A 23209-nucleotide genomic window follows, 5' to 3' on the forward strand; every position below is an offset into this window, starting at 1 on the left:
ATTGGGAACCATATTTAGGTAGCCTGGGTCTCACTGTGTGTTTGTGGGTGATTGTTCCTGTCTCTGTGTTTTGCACCAGATAGGACTGTTTAGGTTTTCACACGTTTCTTGTTTTTGTAGTCAGTTGTTCATGTGTACATTTACGTATTAAAAGAACCATGGACACTTACCACGCCGCATATTGGTCCTCTGATCCTTTTCGCCTCTCCTCTTCGGAAGAAGAGGAGGAAATCCCTGACATGTAGATACAGATTAGAGGAGGAGCCGTGCCGAAGGGAGCATTGTGAGTCTGCCAATAAGAGACCTGTTTGCTGACGGAAAAATCGGCCCTGAAAGGACTTTTATAGTATTGGCCGGATGCGGTTTTATTCACAATGTCCTGACCACATCACTCTGACTTTTAATAATGGCAGAGTTGTTATTATCTTGGATCATTAACTTATGAAATAACATCTCCCTGTTCTATACGTGGTGAAACATATGAGTCTCTGGTTGAGGAGGAGAGTGACAGGGATGGAGAGAGAACGGATGGTAAAGGCCTCTATTATACTTGAACGTTACATACAATTCACACGGTCCATGGCAAGTTGGCGAAGAACAACGGACCATTACTTTACACGTAGATGTCTGATTTGATCTATGACCTCCATTTCTGTGATGTCAGCTATGTGGATACAGATGTGTATCTAGAGAGACTTACAGCTTCCAAACTTCAGAGGACAGGCGTGTGTATCCATGGGGAAATCCTCCAAGTGCATGGGACACTCAGCATGGATGGTCAGCCTGGTCAGAGAGGGAGAAAAACAACAAATACATGTTAGTGGCAGGCCTTAAACACTCCATGACACCTGCCACATGGCACCAACACATTCTGTACATTAAAGCTTTATGTGTTGAGACATCCTTTTAATTTGCCAGATCCTGTTCAGTATCATTCTAAAGGCCAAAGCAGTGGCTCGCCCACTTCAATAACTTTTACTGCACACCATTCTGCATCATTCTTAGTCTCTGAACCTGTCACGCAGAGCTTCAATAGAAACATGAATGACAGGGCCGTAGTCATTTCCTCTGTATCTGAATACAGTAAGCATACACCACGCCTCCTTTGGGTCACCCAAGGTTGCCCTGCCCCCAATGGCAGGGGAATAGGGGTGGCAGGTAGCCTAGAGTTTAGAGCATTGGGCCAGTGACCTAAAGGTTGCTAGTTTGAATCCACGAGTTGACAAAGGGGAAAATCTGTTGATGTTCACTTAACCCTAATTACCCTAGAGTTGCCTCTCAAGGGGAGTTGGGATATGTAAAAAAAGACATTTCCAGTTCACACAGGCATATTTACACATGTGAAGCAGGACAAAAATAAGCACCAACCTAAATAATTAATATTATGGTTTGCCAGAGATAATCTGCTGTTCTGAGACTTCCCCGACATTTGGGTTTTGTTGAAAGGAGAGGGGGGGTTGATGTGAGTGAGGGGAACAGTCAGCATGTGCAGTCACATACTGTAGTGCATCTAGTAATCAATGTGCCTGTTGAGGGCTACTACAGTATGTCTTGGTAGCCAGTGATTTGTCAGTTTTCCCATCAGCATAGCTCAAAACTCCCACTCCCTCCCCCCACTACTAAGGCCAGGGCCAGCCAGCCAGACAGCTCTGCAGACCTGTGGAGCAGCCAGACAGTCAGCTAGTCCCCTGAGCTATGTGGTCTCCTGTAGCCTCCTCATCCAGTTGATTAGATATTGACCCGCTGATCCTCGGCACATCACCTACTCCACTCCTGATGGAGGGAGCTCTGCAAATCAAGCTGCAGTGACAGGAAGAGACAGGCATCTGCCTGGGAGATCACATCTCACAACACACAACGACAGAACCAGTACTGTACCATTCTCCTTACTAAGTCCCTTTTGCCATTCCACATGACATGAATAATGGTGGACATTGAGCCTCCATTAGACATTGGGGGAAATACAACTATGAGCCTTATGGGACCTCATGGTGACTAAGAAACAAAACATACTTCTTCCTGAGCAATGACATAAGTATAGGCATTTGTATAGACATGTACAGGTAACTACCCAAATAAAGGAAACACCAACATAAAGTGTCTTAATAAGGCGTTGGGCCATAACGAGCCAGAACAGCTTCAATGCACCTTGGACCAGATTATACAAGTGTCTGGAACTCTATTGGAAGAGTGCGATTCCATCAATTGGTGTTTTGTTGATGGTGGTGGAAAACACTGTCCTCAGGCACTGCTGCAGTATCTCCCATAAGTGTTCGATTGGGTTGAGATCTGATGACTGAGACATCCATGGTATATGGTTGACTGTGCCTTTAAACAGATTGGAAAATTCCAGAAAATGATGTCATGGCTTTAGATGCTTCTGAAAGGCTAATTGACACCATTTGAGTCACTTGAAGGTGTACCTGTGGATGAATTTCAAGGCCTAACTTCCAACTCAGTGCCTCTTTGCTTGACATCATGGGAAAATCAAAAGAAATCAGCCAAGACATCATAGACCTCAACAAGTCTGGTTCATCCTTGGGAGCAATTTCCAAACACCTGAAGGTACCACGTTCATCTGTACAAAAAAATAGTATGCAAGTATAAACACCATGGGACCATGCAGCTGTCATACCACTCAGGAAGTAGACACGTTCAGTCTCCTAGAGATGAACGTACTTTGGTGCAAAAAGTGCAAATCAATCCCAGAACAACAGCAAAGGACCTTGTGAAGATGCTGGAGGAAACAGGAACAAAAGTATCTATATCCACAGTAAAATTAGTCCTATATCGACATAACCTGAAAGGCCGCTCAGCAAGGAAGAAGCCACTGCTCCAAAACCGCCAAAACCGCCATAAAAAGAAGCCAGATTACAGTTTACAACTGCACATGGGGACAAAGATCGTACTTTTTGGAGAAATGTCCTCTGGTCTGATGAAACAAAAATAGAACTGTTTGGCATAATGACCATTGTTATGTTTGGAGGAAAAGGGGGAGGCTTGCAAGCCGAAGAACACCATCCCAACCGTAAAGCACGGGGGTGGCAGCATCATGTTGTGGGGGTGCTTTGCTGCAGGAGGGACTGGTGCATTTCACTAAATAGATAGCATCATGAGGAGGAAATTTATATGGATATATTGAAGCAACATCTCAAGATCTCAGACAGGAAGTTAAAGCTTGGTTGCAAATGGGTCTTCCAAATGGACAATGATACCAAGCATACATCCAAAGTTGTGGCAAAATGGCTTAAGGACAACAAAGTCAAGGTATTGGAGTGGCCATCACAAAGCCCTGACCTCAATCCCATAGAATATTTGTGGGCAGAACTGAAAACGCGTGTGCGAGCAAGGAGGCCTACAAACCTGACTCAGTTACACCAGCTCTGTCAGGAGGAATGGGCCAAAATTCACCCAACCTATTGTGGGAAGCTTGTGGAAGGCTACCTGAAACATTTGACCCAAGTTAAACAATTTAAAGGCAATGCTACCAAATACTAATTGAGTGTATGTTAACTTCTGACCCCCTGGGAATGTGATGAAATAAATAAAATCTGAAATAAATAATTCTCTCTACTATTATTCGGACATTACACATTCTTAAAATAAAGTGGTGATCCTAACTGACCTAAGACAATGATTTTTTTACCAGGATTAAATGTCAGGAATTGTGAAAAACCGAGTTTAAATGTACTTGGCTAACATGTATGTAAACTTCCGACTTCAACTTGTCACGAATCTCGCCGAAGATGGTGCCTCTTCCTGTTCGGGCGGCGCTCGGCGGTCGTCGTCGCCGGCCTATTAGCTGCCATCGATTCCCTTTCCGTTTGTTTCTGTTTATTGGGTTTAATTGGGTACACCTGTTTTGAGTTAGTGTTTGTTTGTAGGCTATTTAAGGGCACTAGACCCGCTGGGTATTTGTGCGGGCTTGTTCTCTGTTATCTGGTGTATGAGTGTTATCAGTATTTTTCCGGACAGTTTTAGTCCGTTGTATTTTGGGACGGGTTGTTTCATGGGTTAGGGTTAGGATGTCGTGGCTCCACAGTCTATGGAATAAAATATCCACGTACTGAATTACCTGCTCTCTGCGCTTGACTCCTCCACTCACCATTGTTAGAAGTTGTAACACAACTGTACTTTGTATCCCTCATTTACTCAAGTGATTCCTTTATTTTTCCAGTTACCTACAGTATATTTGGAATTGAGATATTCTTGTTTTGTACTGTCATTTGCTTTTGGAATACAATATGCAGAAATGCATTCTGGGAAATAGTAACCCTGAGAATAACAACAACATATTTTTTCACCACCTCCATAATGGTAGCAAAAGATCAACACAGCACAGCTCCAATGTATTCCCCAACATTGTTAAAACCATAAAACCCATTGATTTCTATTTTGTGTCCTCTTCAACTTTCACTAAAATGCAGCGGTTCAATCTTTCAATTAACCCCTTGACCAAAGAAACTCAGAGCCTGCATGGTAAGACATCTTGTTGATTAAATACATCTTTACACTAGAGTCTAGTTGAACACTGCTGTGATGTTGAGCAATGGCCTTTACCTCCCCCGCCATCAAGATGTCAGCAATATTTTACAAAGTCTACATCGTACCACCACTTTTAAGTGTTTAATGAGATAAAACATTTTACCTCCTGGGTAATCTTCAACCCTAATGGTTATGATGTTCTTGGCCTTGCAAAATAACTGCACTTGGATGAAGAAGAACACTACTGCTGACGTTAATTAATGTCCTTCCTGTGTGTGTGTGTGTGTGTGTGTGTGTGTGTGTGTGTGTGTGTGTGTGTGTGTGTGTGTGTGTGTGTGTGTGTGTGTGTGTGTGTGTGTGTGTGCGACTGTCAGCCCGGGGAACCACAGCAAAAATGGCCTCACGGGGCCAACCCCTCTTTCTCCGGTTTCCGCCTCCACCTCCCGAAAAAACAGCTGCATCGATCGCAGTGCCATCGCCAGAGCCTGTAGTACCTTGTCTCTGTCGGAGCTCCAGGGGGGCCTTAGAAGGAGCTGTGTGTTCCACTCCACCTACCCCAACCCCCCTTTATTTTAAAGTTCTCCTCCATACCTCACCAGCTCCTGAAAAGTTCTCCCATTATACACTGTAATCTGTCCGGTGGAGTAGATGAGTCTGTATTGATGGAACTCTATTGCATTTCTAGCTAGTGGTCTGTTTGGCTGATTCCCAGCTTCTGGAGGACTTTCAGACTCAGCCTGTCAGCCTGTCAATCTATCACTTCCGCTCTCTTTGTAATAATAAGGATTCACCTTGACATATACACCTCACAGAGAACAAATGGTCAAGTCACATGCTGACACTGGACCTTTGCCTGGCGTTGAGAGACATATACCTCCGCCTCTTCCTCCTCCGTGTGATGAGTGAGAAATCTACTGTCAGGTCCAGGGCGGCTCGTTCATCACACTTTTGGGGACTCTGGATCATGATCAATGAGTCTCCCTCTCCTGGTTGGGAATCCCTGGTGAGAACATACGCTACTCTAATGATGACACCTTCTCCTAAATTGGGGGAGAACCATACCCCACCTACTCCATCTCCCCTTAAGGAAGACACCCTTGGGAGAGGAGGAGGAGGGGGGTGGACAAGAAAGAGGTGGAATATAAACAAGCTATGAAGTTATATGGAAGGCTGTCATCTGTCAAGGTGACATTCAACCGGTCAAATTCAGCAGAATGGAGAATTGACCTTTTATCAAGGTCAACATATCCTAAATATTCTGCCCCAGAGTATACATAACCAGAGTGTAATTTCTGCTGAAGCCATTACATTTTTACAGTTCTTCTCTTGGCATTAAAGCTGCAGTCAAGTCTCACAATATTACTATCCAGACAAGTATATATATATTTTTACCACAGTGCTATTCCTTGGGTTCTGATGCCTGGTGGTGCTGGGGTGTGTCTAGATCACAAGCTCTCACAGTTTTAACAACACACTGACAATTAGCTAAAAGAGAAAATCTCCGTAATTACCGTTATCAACAATGACTTGCAGAAACGCTCTGAATCGCACAGTACTACTCTCGTACCCCACAATTAATGTACTGCTACATTAGGCGACATCATATTATGGAATATGCATACTGAAATAGAGAGGTAGCTGTAAAGCATTATGGTGGTAACTATGGTGGTAATTAACACACAACCCCGACTGCGAACACAGAATCCAGTCTCAGCAAGGGTAGGGTAGGTAGGCCTAATGGCCGGCTAGCTCAAAGAGCTCCTATGTAATTGTGTTGGTGTGCGTCAGGGCCTGGTTGCCTAGAAACCTGAGATAGGGCTGTATTTTTTGTCCACTTTAGCAACATGATTGTCCTTTACTATTGTGCTTCATTGAAAACATAAATGCTTTGCTCTCTCTGCCATGATTACCTTTCTGTACTGGAGACCAGAGGAAGAACACAATAAGACTGTATTAACCCATTGAAACCGAAATTCTCAGGAAATGTTATTGCAATTCATGCCCTTGAACATGTTGTACACTGGAGAACATATAAAACATATTTTGTACAGTTATACAACCAGATGTCTAAAAGAGGAAACCGTTTTCTTCTGGCCAGTGGTATAACAAGCTCATGCTGACATGACTTGCAGGGACATGAAGCCCTGAATGAACAGAGTCTATTCCGTAACTATTGTCAGCTCTGGTGAACTGCAAGTGTTCACATCAGCCCCCTTCACAACCCACTACTCTGAACAGGAGCAAAAGGCCAGGGCAAAAGGCCACCCAAAATAGCTCTTCTGTATCAGTGTTTAGAAAAGAGATTCAAACTAGAGATGACTTCAGACTCACAGTATTCTGTTGAACTACAGTAGAGTTTCTGGCTGGTTTTAAGACAAAGCTTTACAAGTATCATTGGCTCAGCTGGTACGTTTCCTCACATAAATTACACAGCAAGGTAAAAATATGATATTGAGAGCAGAGAAAACATCCCAGCCTCCCTCTTACAGGACATAACTTTCCAGTTAATACTTAAAAGATGGCGCCAACAGACATGGTCGCCATGTTTCTAGCTCCTTGCCAACTTTGCAGTAATTCTTTATTGTTGTTATTATTTCTTACATTATTGGCTCAGAACGTTTCTTGCATTATTACCTACGGCCGAAAACAACTTTTGGATATTAGATCGGCGGTCACTCACCAGGATTTAGACAATAAATTCGACTTTCCTGAAATGGGTCCTTTATTTGAACTCACCCAGGCAATTCCATTCATCCTGGGGGCTGCTCCAAGATGCCGTCACCGGAGAAGAGGAATAAGGTCTGGGCGCCTGGTCAGACTCAGGAGGCATGCATACCATCCACCGGTTCAGAGTATATTACTCGCTTACACTCAGTCTCTGGACAATAAATTAGATTAGCCAAGGCGAGGATCTCCTTCCAGAGAGACATCAGGGACTGTATCATACTTTGTTTTACGGAATCTTGGCTTTCTCTGGATATACTGTCCCCGTCCATTCAGCCAGCGGGGTTCTCCGTCCTTTGCGCGGACAGAATCTCTGGGAAAAGGAAAGGTGGAGGTGTATGTTTCATGATAAATGACTCATGGTGTGATTGTGGTAATGTATAGGAACTCCAGTCCTTTTGTTCTCCCGATCTGGAATACCTCACCATCAAATGCCAACCGCAATACCTCCCTAGAGAATTTTCGCAAAGAGCTACACAGGACTTTGTGCAAACTGGAAACCGCATATCTTGAGGCTGCAATTATTGTAGCTGGGGACTTTAATAAAGGAAATCTGAGGAAAACACTACCAAAATTATATCAACACATCTCCTGTACTACTAGGACATCGGGAATTCTGGACCACCAAAAACTGTGGATAGATGGGAGCATCCGCACAATACTGAAATCGCAAAGTGTCACATTTAACCTCTGCAAAGTGACTGGGAACATGGACGTGTACAAACAGACCAGCTATGCCCTCCGTAAGGCAGTCAAAGAGGCAAATCGACAGTACAGGGAGCAAGTGAGTCGTAATTCAACAGCTCAGACACAAGACGACCGTAGGTGCCAGAGACTCCAGACAATCACAGATTATAAAGGGAAAGCCAGCCACATCGTGGACACCAATGCCTCGATCCTGGAAAAGTTAAACACCTTCTTCGCACGCTTGGAGGAAAACATAGAGCCGCCGACGCGGGCCACCGCCTCTCACAAATTGAGGCTGTTCTGAGGGCAAAAAGGGGTGCAACTCAATATTAGGAAGGTGTTGCTAATGTTTTGTACAGTCAGTTTGTGTACGTGAGTTAACAATACAATTTGATTTGATTTAAACAAATGGCAACAACAAAAAAACAGAAGAGATCAGAACAAAAAGCTCCTTGATGATCTTTTTAGTATCTTGAGAATCTAAAATCAGGCTGAGCTGAGCTCGAGCACATGCCACCCTAATTATGAGGTGGCCGAGCAGCTAACAAAGCGTGAAATGTCCCGTTACAATATGTGTCAGTCACCGCTGTGGCCAAATGAGTGGTGACGTGGGAACCAACCCTCCCCATCCCATGTCCTCCATGCCCAGTGCTCCCCTCCCTGAATGGCCTCATTAGCCCCTACCAATATCCCACTAAACGTCCGGAGGTGTGTCAATCCGAAGGCTGGAACACAGTAGCGACAGTTGAATTTGACTATTTCCATCTGTGTCAAGGTTACACATTCAAGCAGCAAAGCTGTACTGCAGCAGCTAAGCCAAAGCCTCCTGTCACTGTTCCTCTCTATGTAGCCCTTTTCTGCAGTCAATTGGCCAAATCACCCTCTAGTGACCTCATGGGTGGAATGTTAGTAATATTTTTCATAGTTTCATAATTAATATTTTTTTTTTATAATCAACAGAAAATCTGGCATTTCCATGTCAAATGGTTTTGTTATATTTCAGTCTTCTGTGATGTATTTAAAGTGTAATATTAGGATGAAAACTCAAAATGGAGTACGTTTCAACTCTATACCTGACATGATACAGGTGTCTTCTTTTTTTAAGCCCATAACTACGTGTGTGAGGTGTATAGTTATGTTTCAAAGTAGATTTGTTAAAGACTACCAAGAAACACTGACCCTGATTTAGCCCACTGAAGTAAAGGTTAAATACTCAACCTGGCTCTTTGGCCGCAATATTGTCGCATCACATGTCTCAATGAACATGCCCTTGTACAGGTTCAGAAACATTTAGTGGGTCCTTGTGTGTTTCTGAGTCCATTGCTCCTATTGGTGATGGTGACTATGAAACATAAATAGGATGCATGAGCTCTATGCTTCGGTGTACAAACATCATTAAAATGGACCCCTGGGCTCCAATTAGACAACACTCCTAGGAGGAGGATGCTATGGCAGCAGCGTTTAATATTATTTTCGCCATTTTGCAGAACTTGAAAACGCCACCGAGAATCTGTTTTATGGACCCAGAGATGCTTGACATCAGTTAGAGTACGAGAAAGTAATTCAACCTGAATCGGTGTGAAAACAAAAGATGAACTACCGTATTTACCCAGCGCAAAAACTCCTAATCCAATCACATGCAGCAAACACAGAGAAGAGAAGGTCAGACAGAAAATAATATTTTTTATTTGTATGGCCCTAAACTCCATTCTGAAATCAATAAAAGTACTTACTTTCTTCTCAGCATATGTATGCTTATTATAGGCTGTTAAAAGGAGAATTCTAGCAGCCAGCGGACTGCCTGAAAAGCCATCAGTAAAAAGGCACTTTAAATGTCTATTAAACAATTGTCTCCCCCGGGACAAGAGTAGATACAAAATCATTACTTGGAAGCTAGCTGACTCAGCGATATCTGGCACTACATGATTGTGTTGTCAGTCGTTCACAAGGATGCACACAAATTGTTTCGGAGGAGAAAACACGTCACAATTATCAGCAGTGTTTGTATTTCAGTTCCAACATGGTTTGTTTAGTTAGAGGCAATTATTTTTTGTATTCCTCCCTCTCTCATCTCATATGATATACTCATTATAATTATGCACGATACAGGAGAAGAAAACATGGAAGATTTCATTAGTTATAAGCATGAATCTAGGTTCAGACACAAGCACTACCATTGTTCCTAATGAGACAACCAGTGGAATATATTGTTTACAGTACTTAAAGTAAGTAGTAAAACATATCTATGGCTATAACAGGATATATGCTGGGAGCTACGCTATAGGCCCCAGTCTCTGGTTATGCACCACTTCCTTCCCGACAATAATTTTCTGATCATGCAATTCCTGTACATTATTTAAACCATGCACTGAATCTTTGTACTTGAACTTTTACTTTTAATGACTCACCCTTTCTGAGCCCTTTCTGATCCCTTTCTGAACCCTTTCTGATCCCTTTCTGATCCCTTTCTGAACCCTTTCTGAACCCTTTCTGAACCCTTTCTGATCCCTTTCTGAACCCTTTCTGAACCCTTTCTGATCCCTTTCTGAACCCTTTCTGATCCCTTTCTGAACCCTTTCTGATCCCTTTCTGAACCCTTTCTGAACCCTTTCTGATCCCTTTCTGATTCCTTTCTGATCCCTTTCTGAACCCTTTCTGATCCCTTTCTGAACCCTTTCTGATCCCTTTCTGATTCCTTTCTGAACCCTTTCTGATCCCTTTCTGATCCCTTTCTGAACCCTTTCTGAACCCTTGTACTCAGTAGAGAAGGAGCAGATGGCAGGAAGGCCGGCGTGATAATGCCTGTTACAACCCCCCCGTCCCCGCCTGGCTACCGCTTCATACTGCTGACCCTGGTGAGGTGTCAATTGCAAGTGGCTAAATCAACAGGGATAACTGCAAAGTGTGTAGCTGGCACGCACTGAGAGAGGCAACAAACAGTACCCGCCCTCCAATTCCATCTGACATGCCAAGGCAGCACTGTAGAGGTAACCTTAGGACCTCCATGTGCAACGATTACTCACAGACAGTAATTAATAGCTACAGTTGAAGTCGGAAGTTTACATACACTTAGGTTGAGTCATTAAAACTCGTTTTTCAATCACTCCACAAAATTCTTGTTAACATACTATAATTAGGACATCTACTTTGCATGACACAAGTAATTTTTCCAACAATTGTTTTACAGACAGATTATTTCACTTACAATTCACTGTATCACAATTCCAGTGGGTCAGACGTTTACATACACTGAGTTGACTGTGCCTTTAAACAGCTTGGAAAATTCCAGAAAATGATGTCATGGTTTTAGAAGCTTCTGATAGAATAACTTACACAATTTGAGTCAATTGGAGGTGTACCTGTGGATGAAGTTCAAGGCATACCTTCAAACTCAGTGCCTCTTTACTTGACATCATGGCAAAAATCTAAAGAAATCAGCTAAGACTTCAGAAACAAATTGTAGACCTCCACAAGTCTGGTTCATCCTTGGGAGCAGTGTCCAAACGCCTGAAGGTACCACGTTCATCTGTACAAACAATAGTACGCAAGTATAAACACCATGGGACCACGCAGCCGTCATACTGCTCAGGAAGGAGACACGTTCTGTCTCCCAGAGATTAACATCCTTTGGTGCGAAAAGTGCAAATCAATCCCAGAACAACAGCAAAGGACCTTGTGAAGATGCTGGAGGAAACAGGTACAGAAGTATCTATATCCACAGTAAAACGAGTCCTACATCGACATAACCTGGAAGTGCACTTCACAAAATAGATGGCATCATGAAGAGAAAAATCAGTCAGGAAGTTAAAGCTTGGTCGCAAATGGGTCTTCCAAATGGACAATGACCCCAAGCCTACTTCCAAAGTTGTGGCAAAATGGCTTAAGGACAACAAAGTCAAGGTATTGGAGTGGCCATCACAAAGCCCTGACCTCAATCCCATAGAAAATTTGTGGGCAGAACTGAAAAAGTGTGTGCGAGCAAGGAGGTCTACAAACCTGACTCAGTTACACCAGCTCTGTCAGGAGGAATGGGCCAAAATTCATCCAACTTATTGTGGGAAGCTTGTGGAAGGCTACCTGAAACATTTGACCCAAGTTAACAGTTTAAAGGAAATGCTACCAAATACTAATTGAGTGTATGTAAACTTCTGACCCACTGGGAATGTGATGAAAGAAATAAAAGCTGAAATAACTCATTCTCTCTACTATTATTCTGACATTTCACATTAAAATAAAGTACTGATCCTAACTGACCTAAGACAGGGAATTTTTACTAGGATTAAATGTCAGGAATTGTGAAAACCTGAGTTTAAATGTATTTGGCCAAGGTGTATGTAAACCTCCGACTTCAACTGTATATCTCCATAAGTGTATTACGTCAGCAAGCTTAAATGACTAGAAATTCACGCCTGCCCTTAGACTATCTAACCCCTCATCTGCCCCTACGGTTGTCTTAACACCTCTTCTGTCTGGTCTGAGATGGTGAAGATGTAACTTTTGGCTCTGTGACAAGGCTTTGCCAACAGGCACCTAAACCTGTTATAGAGCAATTAAATCCTATCCACTGTTGCCCCCATATTGAGTGCTGGGCCAGGGGAGGGCTGAGGGGCTGTGGAGGGGACAGAGACAGGGACAGGTAGTAAGGGCCAGGTTGAACAGGGCTCCTGGGCATACCACCACAGGGCAAATCCCAGGCTAACAAACTACAGTGACTAGCTGCCTGAGCTGGATGGGAATGTGGCCGGGAGGTCAAGGGGAACTTAAAATAACCTAGAGAGTGCGGGAGGGAGGTACAGTATATAGGGAGGGGGAGAATACCTTTTATACCTTGCCAAGTAACATCGAGAAGGGCTGTACGAATCCCATGTAATGTATCCATTAAGTGTTGACAGGGCTCTATAATGTACTGTGTAATACATTTTTTAAATTTAAAAGCACAGATTTTGATGGTAATTGCATTATACTCTCAGGAAATTCTGTCCTTCAATGTTTTAAATAAGAATTTGTCACGACTCTCGTGGGTTGAAGAAGGAGACCAAAGTGCTGCGTGGTTCATGATATTTATTAAACTTAACACCACAACAAAATAACAAAGTAGAAAAGCAAAAGCGCACAGTTCTGTCAGGCAGCTAAACAGAAAATAACTACCCACAAAACACACCTGAGAAAAAGGCTGCCTAAGTATGTTTCCCAATCAGAGACAACAATAGACAGCTGTCCCTGATTGAGAACCATACCCGGTCAGAAAGAAACTAGAATGCCCACTCTAGTCACACCCTGGCCAAGCCAAACTAGAGAATAAAAGCCTCTCTATGGCCAGGGCGTGACAGAATTTGAGAACATTAGGTGCAAAATATATTGTCGATGGTCATTATATACTTGAAAGCAGATGAACGAGTGACTGTACTTTTTCATTTAGTAAGAAATCCACAGAACTCAATCTGCATATGTCAAGAAACTCCTAAGGAACAAGTACTCCTTGAAACAGTGAGAGGGCCCTAGATGAAGTGTCAGTCCCCCAGAGGGAGCGTAATCCATCCAGTCAACATGGAACATACAGTACCAGTCAAAAGTTTGGACACACCTACTCATTCAAGGGTTTTTCTTTATTTTTTACTATTTTCTACAGTGGAGAATAATAGCGAATACATCAAAACTATGAATTATCACATATGAAATCATGTAGTAACCAAAAAAGTGTGAAACAAATATTTTTCACCCTTTGCCTTGATGACAGCTTTGCACAATCTTGTCATTCTCTCAACCAGCTTCATGAGGTAGTCACCTACATTTGTAGAATTTCTTTCCTTCGTTTGTGCCAATCAATTGTTTTGTGACAAGGTAGGGGTGGTATACAGAAGATAGCCCTATTTAGTAAAAGACTAAGTCCATATTATGGCAAGAACAGCTCAAATAAGCAAAGAGAAATGACAGTCCATCATTACCTCAAGATATGAAGGTCAGTCAATCCGGAACGTTTCAAGAACTTTTAAAGTTTCTTCAAGTGCAGTCGCAAAAACCATCAAGCGCTAGGATGAAACTGACTCTCATGAGGACCGCCACAGGAAAGAAAGACCCAGAGTTACCTCTGCTTCAGAGGATAAGTTCATTAGAGTTAACTGCACCTCAGATTGCAGCCCAAATAAATGCTTCACAGAGTTCAAGTAACAGACACATCTCAACATCAACTGTTCAGAGGAGACTGTGTGAATCAGGCCTTCATTGTCTAATTATTGCAAAGAAACCACTACTAAAGGACACCGATAAGAAGAAGAGACTTGCTTGGGCCAAGAAACACGAGCAATGGACATTAGACCGGTGGAAATATGTCCTTTGGTCTGATGACTCCAAATTTGAGATTTTTGGTTCCAACAGCTGTGTCTTTGTGAGACACAGAGTAGTTGAATGATCTCCGCATGTGTGGTTCCCACCCTGAAGCATGGAGGAGGAGGTGTGATGGTGTGGGGGTGCTCTGCAGGTGACACGGTCATGTGATTGATTTAGAATTCAAGGCACACTTAACCAGCATGGCTACCACAGCATTCTGCAGAAACACGCCATCCCATCTGGTTTGCGCTTAGTGGGGACTATCAATTTGTTTATCAACAGGACAATGACCTAACACACCTCCAAGCTGTGTAAGGGCTATTTGACCAAGAAGGAGAGTTATGGAGTGCTGCATCAGATGACCTGGCCTCCACTATCATCAGACCCCAACCCAATTGAGATGGTTTGGGATGAGTTGAACCGCAGAGTGAAGGAAAAGCAGACAACAGGTGCTCAGGATACTATGTGGGAACTCCTTCAAGACTGTTGGAAAATCATTCCAGGTGAAGCTGGTTGAGAGAATGCCAAGAGTGTGCAAAGCTGTCATCAAGGTAAAGGATGGCTACTTTGAAGAATCTCAAATCTCAAATATAATTTGATTTGGTTAACAGTTTTTTGGTTAGTATATGATTCCATGTGTTATTTCATAGTTATTTCAAAACCCTTGAATGAGTAGGTGTGTCCAAACTTTTGTCTGGTACTGTTATGTGATACCTGCAGCATGTGTGCTGTAAGTGTGTTCCCCATGCTGTCAGCCCAGGCTATCCTCCATAATGTATGGAGCTCCCTCAAGCACATCCATTACACGTGCACATCTGCAGAAACGTGACAACGGCGACTGGCTGCTCATGGGGTTGCAGCTGCATCGTTATCGTCAAAATAAAGAATGCATGGTAGTGATAAATTACAAAAAGGAACCGACACATATTTTAGCCCCATCAAAACCATCATCATCAACATCATCATTGTTAAAATGGACATTATCCTTGACAAAAATGACAAGGGCCTTGGACTGATCATCTAAATAGACAGATGTGACTTAATTGTAGCTTTGCACACATTCATTGCTTCACTACATGATTACAGATTGGAACAGTGAGATGTCTGGGACAGATGAGACAGTACTGGAGGAAGAAGAGGTCATGGTGGGTGTGAGATGGGGGGGTGTAAATGGAGACACAGCTCTCCTCTCTACTGCTGGCTAGTGGGAGGGTCAGACTTCCCCTATTTACTTTAGTTTTACTCTGCACCATCCCATCCCCAATAGACAACATATAGACAGACAGGTCACAAAGACAGCAGTGTTGACTGCCTCCAGCCAATACCTGTCCTCCTGGAGCCAATCGGGGCTGAATCAGGCCAGTGACGGCCTGGCTGTGTGGGAAGGCTGAAGCCAACCTCATAATAAGCACTGTGACTTTGGTCCGGCCTTTGATAAGACTGCACCACGCTGTCCGTTTCACCAAACAAAACCACAATCAGTGTGTCTCTTGTTCTTCTTGTGTCTTGGCATATTGATCCACCCTGTAATCTCTCTCTGTCTCTCGGCGCGCTGCCTGCCCCTGCCTCTACTGCTGAAATGCTTACTGCTGCAGAATCTGCCTGTTTCGTTTTTAGAAGCTCTAGTACCGTTTGTGTCAGGACAAGAAGTGTGTTTGATGAAATGCTACTATGGAAATAGGAAGAACTGTAGTAAGTAGTAGAGGTCGACCGATTATGATTTTTCAACGCCGATACCGATACCGATTATTGGAGGGCAAAAAAAAGAAGCCGGTACCGATTAATCGGCCGATTTTTATTTTATTTTATTTGTAATAATGACAATTACAACAATACGGAATGAACACTTATTTTAACTTAATATAATACATAAATAAAAATCCATTTAACCTCAAATAAATAATGAAACATGTTCAATTTGGTTTAAATAATGCAAAAACAAAGTGTTGGAGAAGTAAAAGTGCAATATGTGCCATGTAAAAAAGCTCAAGTTTGAGTTCCTTGCTCAGAACATGAGAACATATGAAAGTTGGTGGTTCCTTTTAACACGAGACTTCAAATTTCCAAGGTAAGAGGTTTTAGGTTGTAGTTAATATAGTATTTATAGGACTATTTCTCTCTATACCATTTGTATTTCATATACCTTTGACTATTGGATGTTCTTATTGGCACTATAGTATTGCCAGTGTAACAGTTTGGCTTCCATCCCTCTCCTCGCCCCTACCTGGGCTCCAAGCAGGAACACATCGACAACAGCCACACTCGAAGCAGCGTTACCCATCGCTCCAAAAAAGCCACGGCCCTTGCAGAGCAAAGGGAATAACTACTCCAAGTCTCAGAGCGAGTGACGATTGAAACGCTATTAGCGCGCACCCCCATAACTAGCTAGCCATTTCACATCGGATACACCAGCCATTAGGCTGATAGGCTTGAAGTCATAAACAGCGCAGCGCTGTGCCTACCATCGCTCAGTCAGACTGCTCTATCAAATCAGACTTAATTATAACATAACACACAGAAATACGAGCCTTTGGTCATTAATATGGTCGAATCCGGAAACTATCATTTCGAAAACAAAACGTTTATTATTTCAGTGAAACAATTTTCAGGTATTTTATCTAACGGTTGGCATCCCTAAGTCTAAATATTCCTGTTACATTGTACAACCTTCAATGTTATGTCACAATTATGTAAAATTCTGGCAAATTAGTTCGCAACGAGCCAGGCTGCCCAAACTGTTGCATATACCCTGACTCTGCATGCAATGAACGCAAGAGAAGTGACACAATTTCACCTGGTTAATATTGCCTGCTAACCTGGATTTATTTTAGCTAAATATGCAGGTTTAAAAATATATACTTCTGTGTATTGATTTTAAGAAAGGCATTGGTGTTTATGGTTAGGTACAGTCATCCAATGATTGTGCTTTTTTCACAAATGCGCTTTTGTTAAATCATCCCCCAGCGTTGCATCGATTATATGCAACGCAGGACACGCTAGATAAACTAGTAATATCATCAACCATGTGTAGTTTTAACTAGTGATTATGTTTGATTGATTGTTTTTTATAAGATAAGTTTAATGCTAGCTAGCAACTTACCTTGGCTTCTATTGCATTCGCGTAACAGGCAGTCTCCTTGTGGAGGGCAACGAGATGCAGGTGGTTATAGCGTTGGACTAGTTAACTGTAAGGTTGCAAGATTGAATCTCCTGAGCTGACAAGGTGAAAATCTGTCGTTCTGCCCCTGAACAAGACAGTTAACCCACTGTTCCTAGGCCGTTGAAAAAAAAAATGTGTTCTTAACTGACTTGCCTAGTTAAATAAGGTATATATATTTTTTTTTAAATCGGCGCCCAAAAATACAGATTTCCGTTTGTTATGAAAACTTGAAATCGGCCCTAATTAATCGGCCATTCCGATGAATCGGTCGACCTCTTGTAAGTATAACCCAAAGTAGGATTCAGCATTCACTTAATTCACTATACTGATTAAAAAAGGACAATCTTCAACCTGTGTGTCATAATGGCATCATAAAAGTGAAAGGACACTAACGAGGACACTTTGCAAGCAGCATACCACTCTGCATACCACTGCTGGCTTGCTTCTGAAGCTAAGCAGGGTTGGTCCTGGTCAGTCCCTGAATGCGAGACCAGATGCTGCTGGAAGTGGTGTTGGAGGGCCAGTAGGAGGCACTCTTTCCTCTGGTCTAAAAAAAATATCCCAATGCCCCAGGACACTGCCCTGTGTATTGTGCCGTCTTTCGGATGGGACGTTAAACGGGTGTCCTGACTTTCTGAGGTCATTAAAGATCCCATGGCACTTATCGTAAGAGTAGAGGTGTTAACCCCGGTGTCCTGGCTAAATTCCCAATCTGGCCTTCAAACCATCACGGTCACCTAATAATCCCCAGTTTACAATTGGCTCATTCATCCCTCCTCCTCTCCCCTGTAACTATTCCCCAGGTCGTTGCCGCAAATGAGAACGTGTTCTCAGTCAACTTACCTGGTAAAATAACGGATAAAAAAAAATAAAAAAAAATAACAAGGTATTGGCTGAACTCAATATATATGGCTTTGACTTGACCTTAGGAAGAAGATAACAACGTTAATTAAAACAATGTAACAATTCCATGCAGAAGCAGCTGAAAAGAAACACATTAATTGGACCAGTGGTGTGGTGGAGTGAAAATGACGAAGTGAATGTTAGCTGTACAGAAAGTTTGCCAATTAAGTGGAAAATGAACACAATCGTGGTGAATTTCATCTACCTACTCAGAAAACACACAGCATAACTGTTTTACTATCATTCTATTCATTGAAAAGTTTTTCAAATGATCTACAGCCACTTTATTACTTGATTTCCCGACCGCTGGTCACGATTTTAATGCAAATCCTGTAGGATCAACAATGGTGCTGGTCCAATGAATTTGTTTATTTTCAAACACTGCCACATGGAATTATTATTTTGTCTTAAACCTGTATTTTTTTGGACCTAACCAGACCTAGCCTGAACTTGACAATGCCAATAGGACTTGGCAAGAGAGTACAAACAGACTGGCACTCAGGCTACGTTTGACCTGCCATACTAGTTTAACGAATTACAAATGACCAAACAATGGCATGACAGAAGATCTGAGAGTACACAGCATAAACCAACCACTCCAAAAAAAAACAACAACAACTAAGAACTGAAGTTTGGCAACAAACCAGATGGAAATGCATAACCTTATAGTACTTCTCATTTCACCAGTTTTCTTTGTGAAGACAGGAAGGGAGCTCTTTGTTTTCTGTCGTAGGATGCATTTGAGTCAGATGAGCTCACAGGGCTGGATGCTATGGAAGTGTAATCTATCTTTTGTATCAGTCACATTAACCGCAGGCAGTTTCTGCACACAGTACTCTTTAATTCATGAAAACATAATGAACTCTCCATAAAATGCTGTTGGAGACAACTGCAGCCTGTCTTTAAGACATAACTGGTAGCACTGTGGAGGGCAAGACACTCTATGAAAAAAAAAACTGCTTCTGAGAAACAGCAATATCCAGTCCAGGATCTATTATTCAACCCCCTCTCTCTGCTTTCACAATGCCAACACACAATTCCACCACTAAACAGCTACAATACACTGCAATAAGGGGACAAATGATGACATAAACATGCTTTAGAAGGCTTTCTGAAAGATTGCATGTGTCAAAACGGCACTTTTCAACCCGCTAAGTAAACATATTATACAACTTAAGTGTTTCATTATGTTGTAAATGGCACCGGATCAGATGTAGATTCAATAGCACGACTGCATGTTCTAAGACAGGGAAATGGGGATACCTAGTCAGTTGTACAACTGAACGCATTCAACTGAAATGTGTCTTCCGCACTTAACCCAACCCCTCTAAATCAGAGCGTGCATATGCAAGAGTCACGGTGGACGTGGTAAAGATGGGGACACTTCTAACACACTGAGCATTTGCAGGGAAAATCGTGCTTGAATAGTGTGAGAATATAAGTAGCAGTATTGCAAGAATGTATGATGCTATTTCCTTGTTTTGCCTTCTAAAAGGCAAGATACACTGAGCTCTTTCCATGACGTAGGTGGATCCAGGTGAAAGCTATGATCCCTTATTGATGTCACCTGTTAAATCCACTTCAATCAGTGTAGATGAAGGGGAGGAGACAGGATAAAGAAGGATTTTTAAGCCATTTAGACAATTGAGACATGGATTGTGTATGTTTGCCATTCAAAACATTGCTAGCCTAATGTACAGTACACAAATGTACTGTGACTAAAACTTGGCTGGGACATGCTTTCAATGGTGTTCTCAAACACCTGACACCAATATAGTGGATTAGGGGGGTACCCTGACTGGGACTCAAACCCTGGTCCCTGTTACTGTCAAACCAAAACCATTATACTGTCACAATGCTCGCTATATGAGTCCTACCAAGTGGGTTAACCCTATTGGCACAGGGCATTTGCCTTTCACGACAGTGACCTGGATTCACTTCCTTGTCCTGCCATTTGCTACACTGGTGTCAGAAGTGGGAATACCATGGTTTTTTAATGATTTGTATTTTTACAGTATATATTATACAGTATATATATATATTTTTTTTAAATATGCAGGCTAATGAATATTGCATAATTGTTTAAAAGTGAGTACAATTGAGTACAATTCTACTCTAGACTGGAAACTGCAGTGAAAATGTCATTTGAATAATGGCGCAAAAGCTCTGTGATTTGAATGTTTCGTTCCATTTGGATTAGAAAGCCACAGCACAGGACAGTCTGGCTGTATTTTTGCTTCGGATACTGATGCACTGTCTGTTGCCGATCATCATTCTCCCAAGTCACCCTGTATAATGTGGCCACACAGCAGGTACAGTTATTCAGCTGTACCTTTCTGATCCGACCATTCCTCAACCTCGAACGTAACGCTTCAATATAGCCTAAATATGTGTAATTTAACCTTTTAAATGTATGACCTTTTTATAGTAAGTGTGGAATAAACAAAACCAGTCACAATGTTTCAATCTGATTAGGCTCCTGTAGGCTACCTGCACACGTTAATCTACTTCCCTCTAATACCAGCATCCGTCAGTTAAATTCATGGATTAAATATATATATTTAACTAGGCAAGTCAGTTAAGAACAGAATCTTATTTACAATGGGAACAGTGTGATAACTGCCTTGTTCAGGGGCAGTCAACCGATTTTTACTTTGTCAGCGCAGGGATTCGATCCAGCAACCTTTCGGGTTTTTTCGGTACTGGCCAACGCTCTAAACACTAGGCTACCTGCCACCCTGTGGAATGGAAAAAGACATTTGTTAGAAAACACCAACATTGACAACAAGAGTTTGTCAAGCCACATCTTAGATACTTAGTAGGGAAGGATGTATTTTCTGTTTGTCGAGATTGACATACTCTATTTATCTATTCTATTTGATTGTGTGAAAACGTAAACCACGACGAAGCGCTCGAAGTTGGTAATCGGTATGCAGTTATGTGTTGGTTGTATGTGGTGCATTGATACAGAAACCTGTAGGTGGAACATTTTAGTTCCATATATTTTATATGATTATAAATATAGCATCAAAATGTTGAAAATCTGATTCCCCCCTAGCTGATCATTGTTTGCTGTTGGCTCTGATCATAGTGTAATGGCAGGGAGAGTGAGCTCGTCCGTGGTGGTCGGCGAAGCGGCCAAGGCGATTTGGTTAAGGAAATATCCACATTTATAAACACATGGTTGCTACAATAATTTTTTATTTGTGTTGATAATCCTTATGTAGCAGTTAACTTTTATTTTATTTTACAGTACAAGGGGAGGGTCATGTGAAAATATTTTGATTGTCGGAGGAGAACATGTTTCGAGTTGGAACACTTTTCGAAGTGTCCCTAAATTGCCTGCTCTTTTTATTTATTTATTTATTTTTTATTTTACCTTTATTTAACCAGGTAGGCAAGTTGAGAACAAGTTCTCATTTACAATTGCGACCTGGCCAAGATAAAGCAAAGCAGTTCGACAGATAAAACGACACCGAGTTACACATGGAGTAAAAACAAACATACAGTCAATAATGCAGTATAAACAAGTCTATATACAATGTGAGCAAATGAGGTGAGAAGGGAGGTAAAGGCAAAAAAGGCCATGATGGCAAAGTAAATACAATATAGCAAGTAAAACACTGGAATGGTAGTTTTGCAATGGAAGAATGTGCAAAGTAGAAATAAAAAATAATGGGGTGCAAAGGAGCAAAATAAATAAATAAATAAAAATTAAATACAGTTGGGAAAGAGGTAGTTGTTTGGGCTAAATTATAGGTGGGCTATGTACAGGTGCAGTAATCTGTGAGCTGCTCTGACAGTTGGTGCTTAAAGCTAGTGAGGGAGATAAGTGTTTCCAGTTTCAGAGATTTTTGTAGTTCGTTCCAGTCATTGGCAGCAGAGAACTGGAAGGAGAGGCGGCCAAAGAAAGAATTGGTTTTGGGGGTGACTAGAGAGATATACCTGCTGGAGCGTGTGCTACAGGTGGGAGATGCTATGGTGACCAGCGAGCTGAGATAAGGGGGGACTTTACCTAGCAGGGTCTTGTAGATGACATGGAGCCAGTGGGTTTGGCGACGAGTATGAAGCGAGGGCCAGCCAACGAGAGCGTACAGGTCGCAATGGTGGGTAGTATATGGGGCTTTGGTGATAAAACGGATTGCACTGTGATAGACTGCATCCAATTTGCTGAGTAGGGTATTGGAGGCTATTTTGTAAATGACATCGCCAAAGTCGAGGATTGGTAGGATGGTCAGTTTTACAAGGGTATGTTTGGCAGCATGAGTGAAGGATGCTTTGTTGCGAAATAGGAAGCCAATTCTAGATTTTACTTTGGATTGGAGATGTTTGATATGGGTCTGGAAGGAGAGTTTACAGTCTAACCAGACACCTAAGTATTTGTAGTTGTCCACGTATTCTAAGTCAGAGCCGTCCAGAGTAGTGATGTTGGACAGGCGGGTAGGTGCAGGTAGCGATCGGTTGAAGAGCATGCATTTAGTTTTACTTGTATTTAAGAGCAATTGGAGGTCACGGAAGGAGAGTTGTATGGCATTGAAGCTTGCCTGGAGGGTTGTTAACACAGTGTCCAAAGAAGGGCCGGAAGTATACAGAATGGTGTCGTCTGCGTAGAGGTGGATCAGGGACTCACCAGCAGCAAGAGCGACCTCATTGATGTATACAGAGAAGAGAATGCATTGGAAATTGTTTTAAATGAATAATGAAATGAATACTAACAATGAAATGAATAATACAATGCAATTAATACAGTATTACTGATGTCCACGTGTAATAGCCCTAGAAACTATTTATAAAATAGTATTTTTGTATCTTGTTTGCCTTAATGCAGTGTCTAGAATAGCCAAAAAGCCCTTGATAGCAACTTGTCTTGCAACACGCTATCTTTGCTTGCAAATGAAGAAGTGACAGACCCTTTAATAATCA

General features: G+C 42.1%; 1 protein-coding gene across 1 annotated transcript in view; it reads right to left on the reverse strand.

Moving 5' to 3' along the window:
- The window catches only part of LOC109873138 (gamma-aminobutyric acid receptor subunit alpha-3-like), a 160485-nt gene that overhangs the window by 41976 nt on the left and 95300 nt on the right, over nucleotides 1-23209 (reverse strand). Inside the window, exon 6 of the mRNA XM_031808572.1 lies at nucleotides 701-783. Coding sequence (XP_031664432.1) covers nucleotides 701-783 — 83 coding nt within the window. The remainder of the gene's footprint in view (nucleotides 1-700; nucleotides 784-23209) is intronic.

This window comes from Oncorhynchus kisutch, linkage group LG28 (assembly GCF_002021735.2).
Source record: "Oncorhynchus kisutch isolate 150728-3 linkage group LG28, Okis_V2, whole genome shotgun sequence".
Classification (NCBI taxonomy): Eukaryota; Metazoa; Chordata; class Actinopteri; order Salmoniformes; family Salmonidae; genus Oncorhynchus; species Oncorhynchus kisutch.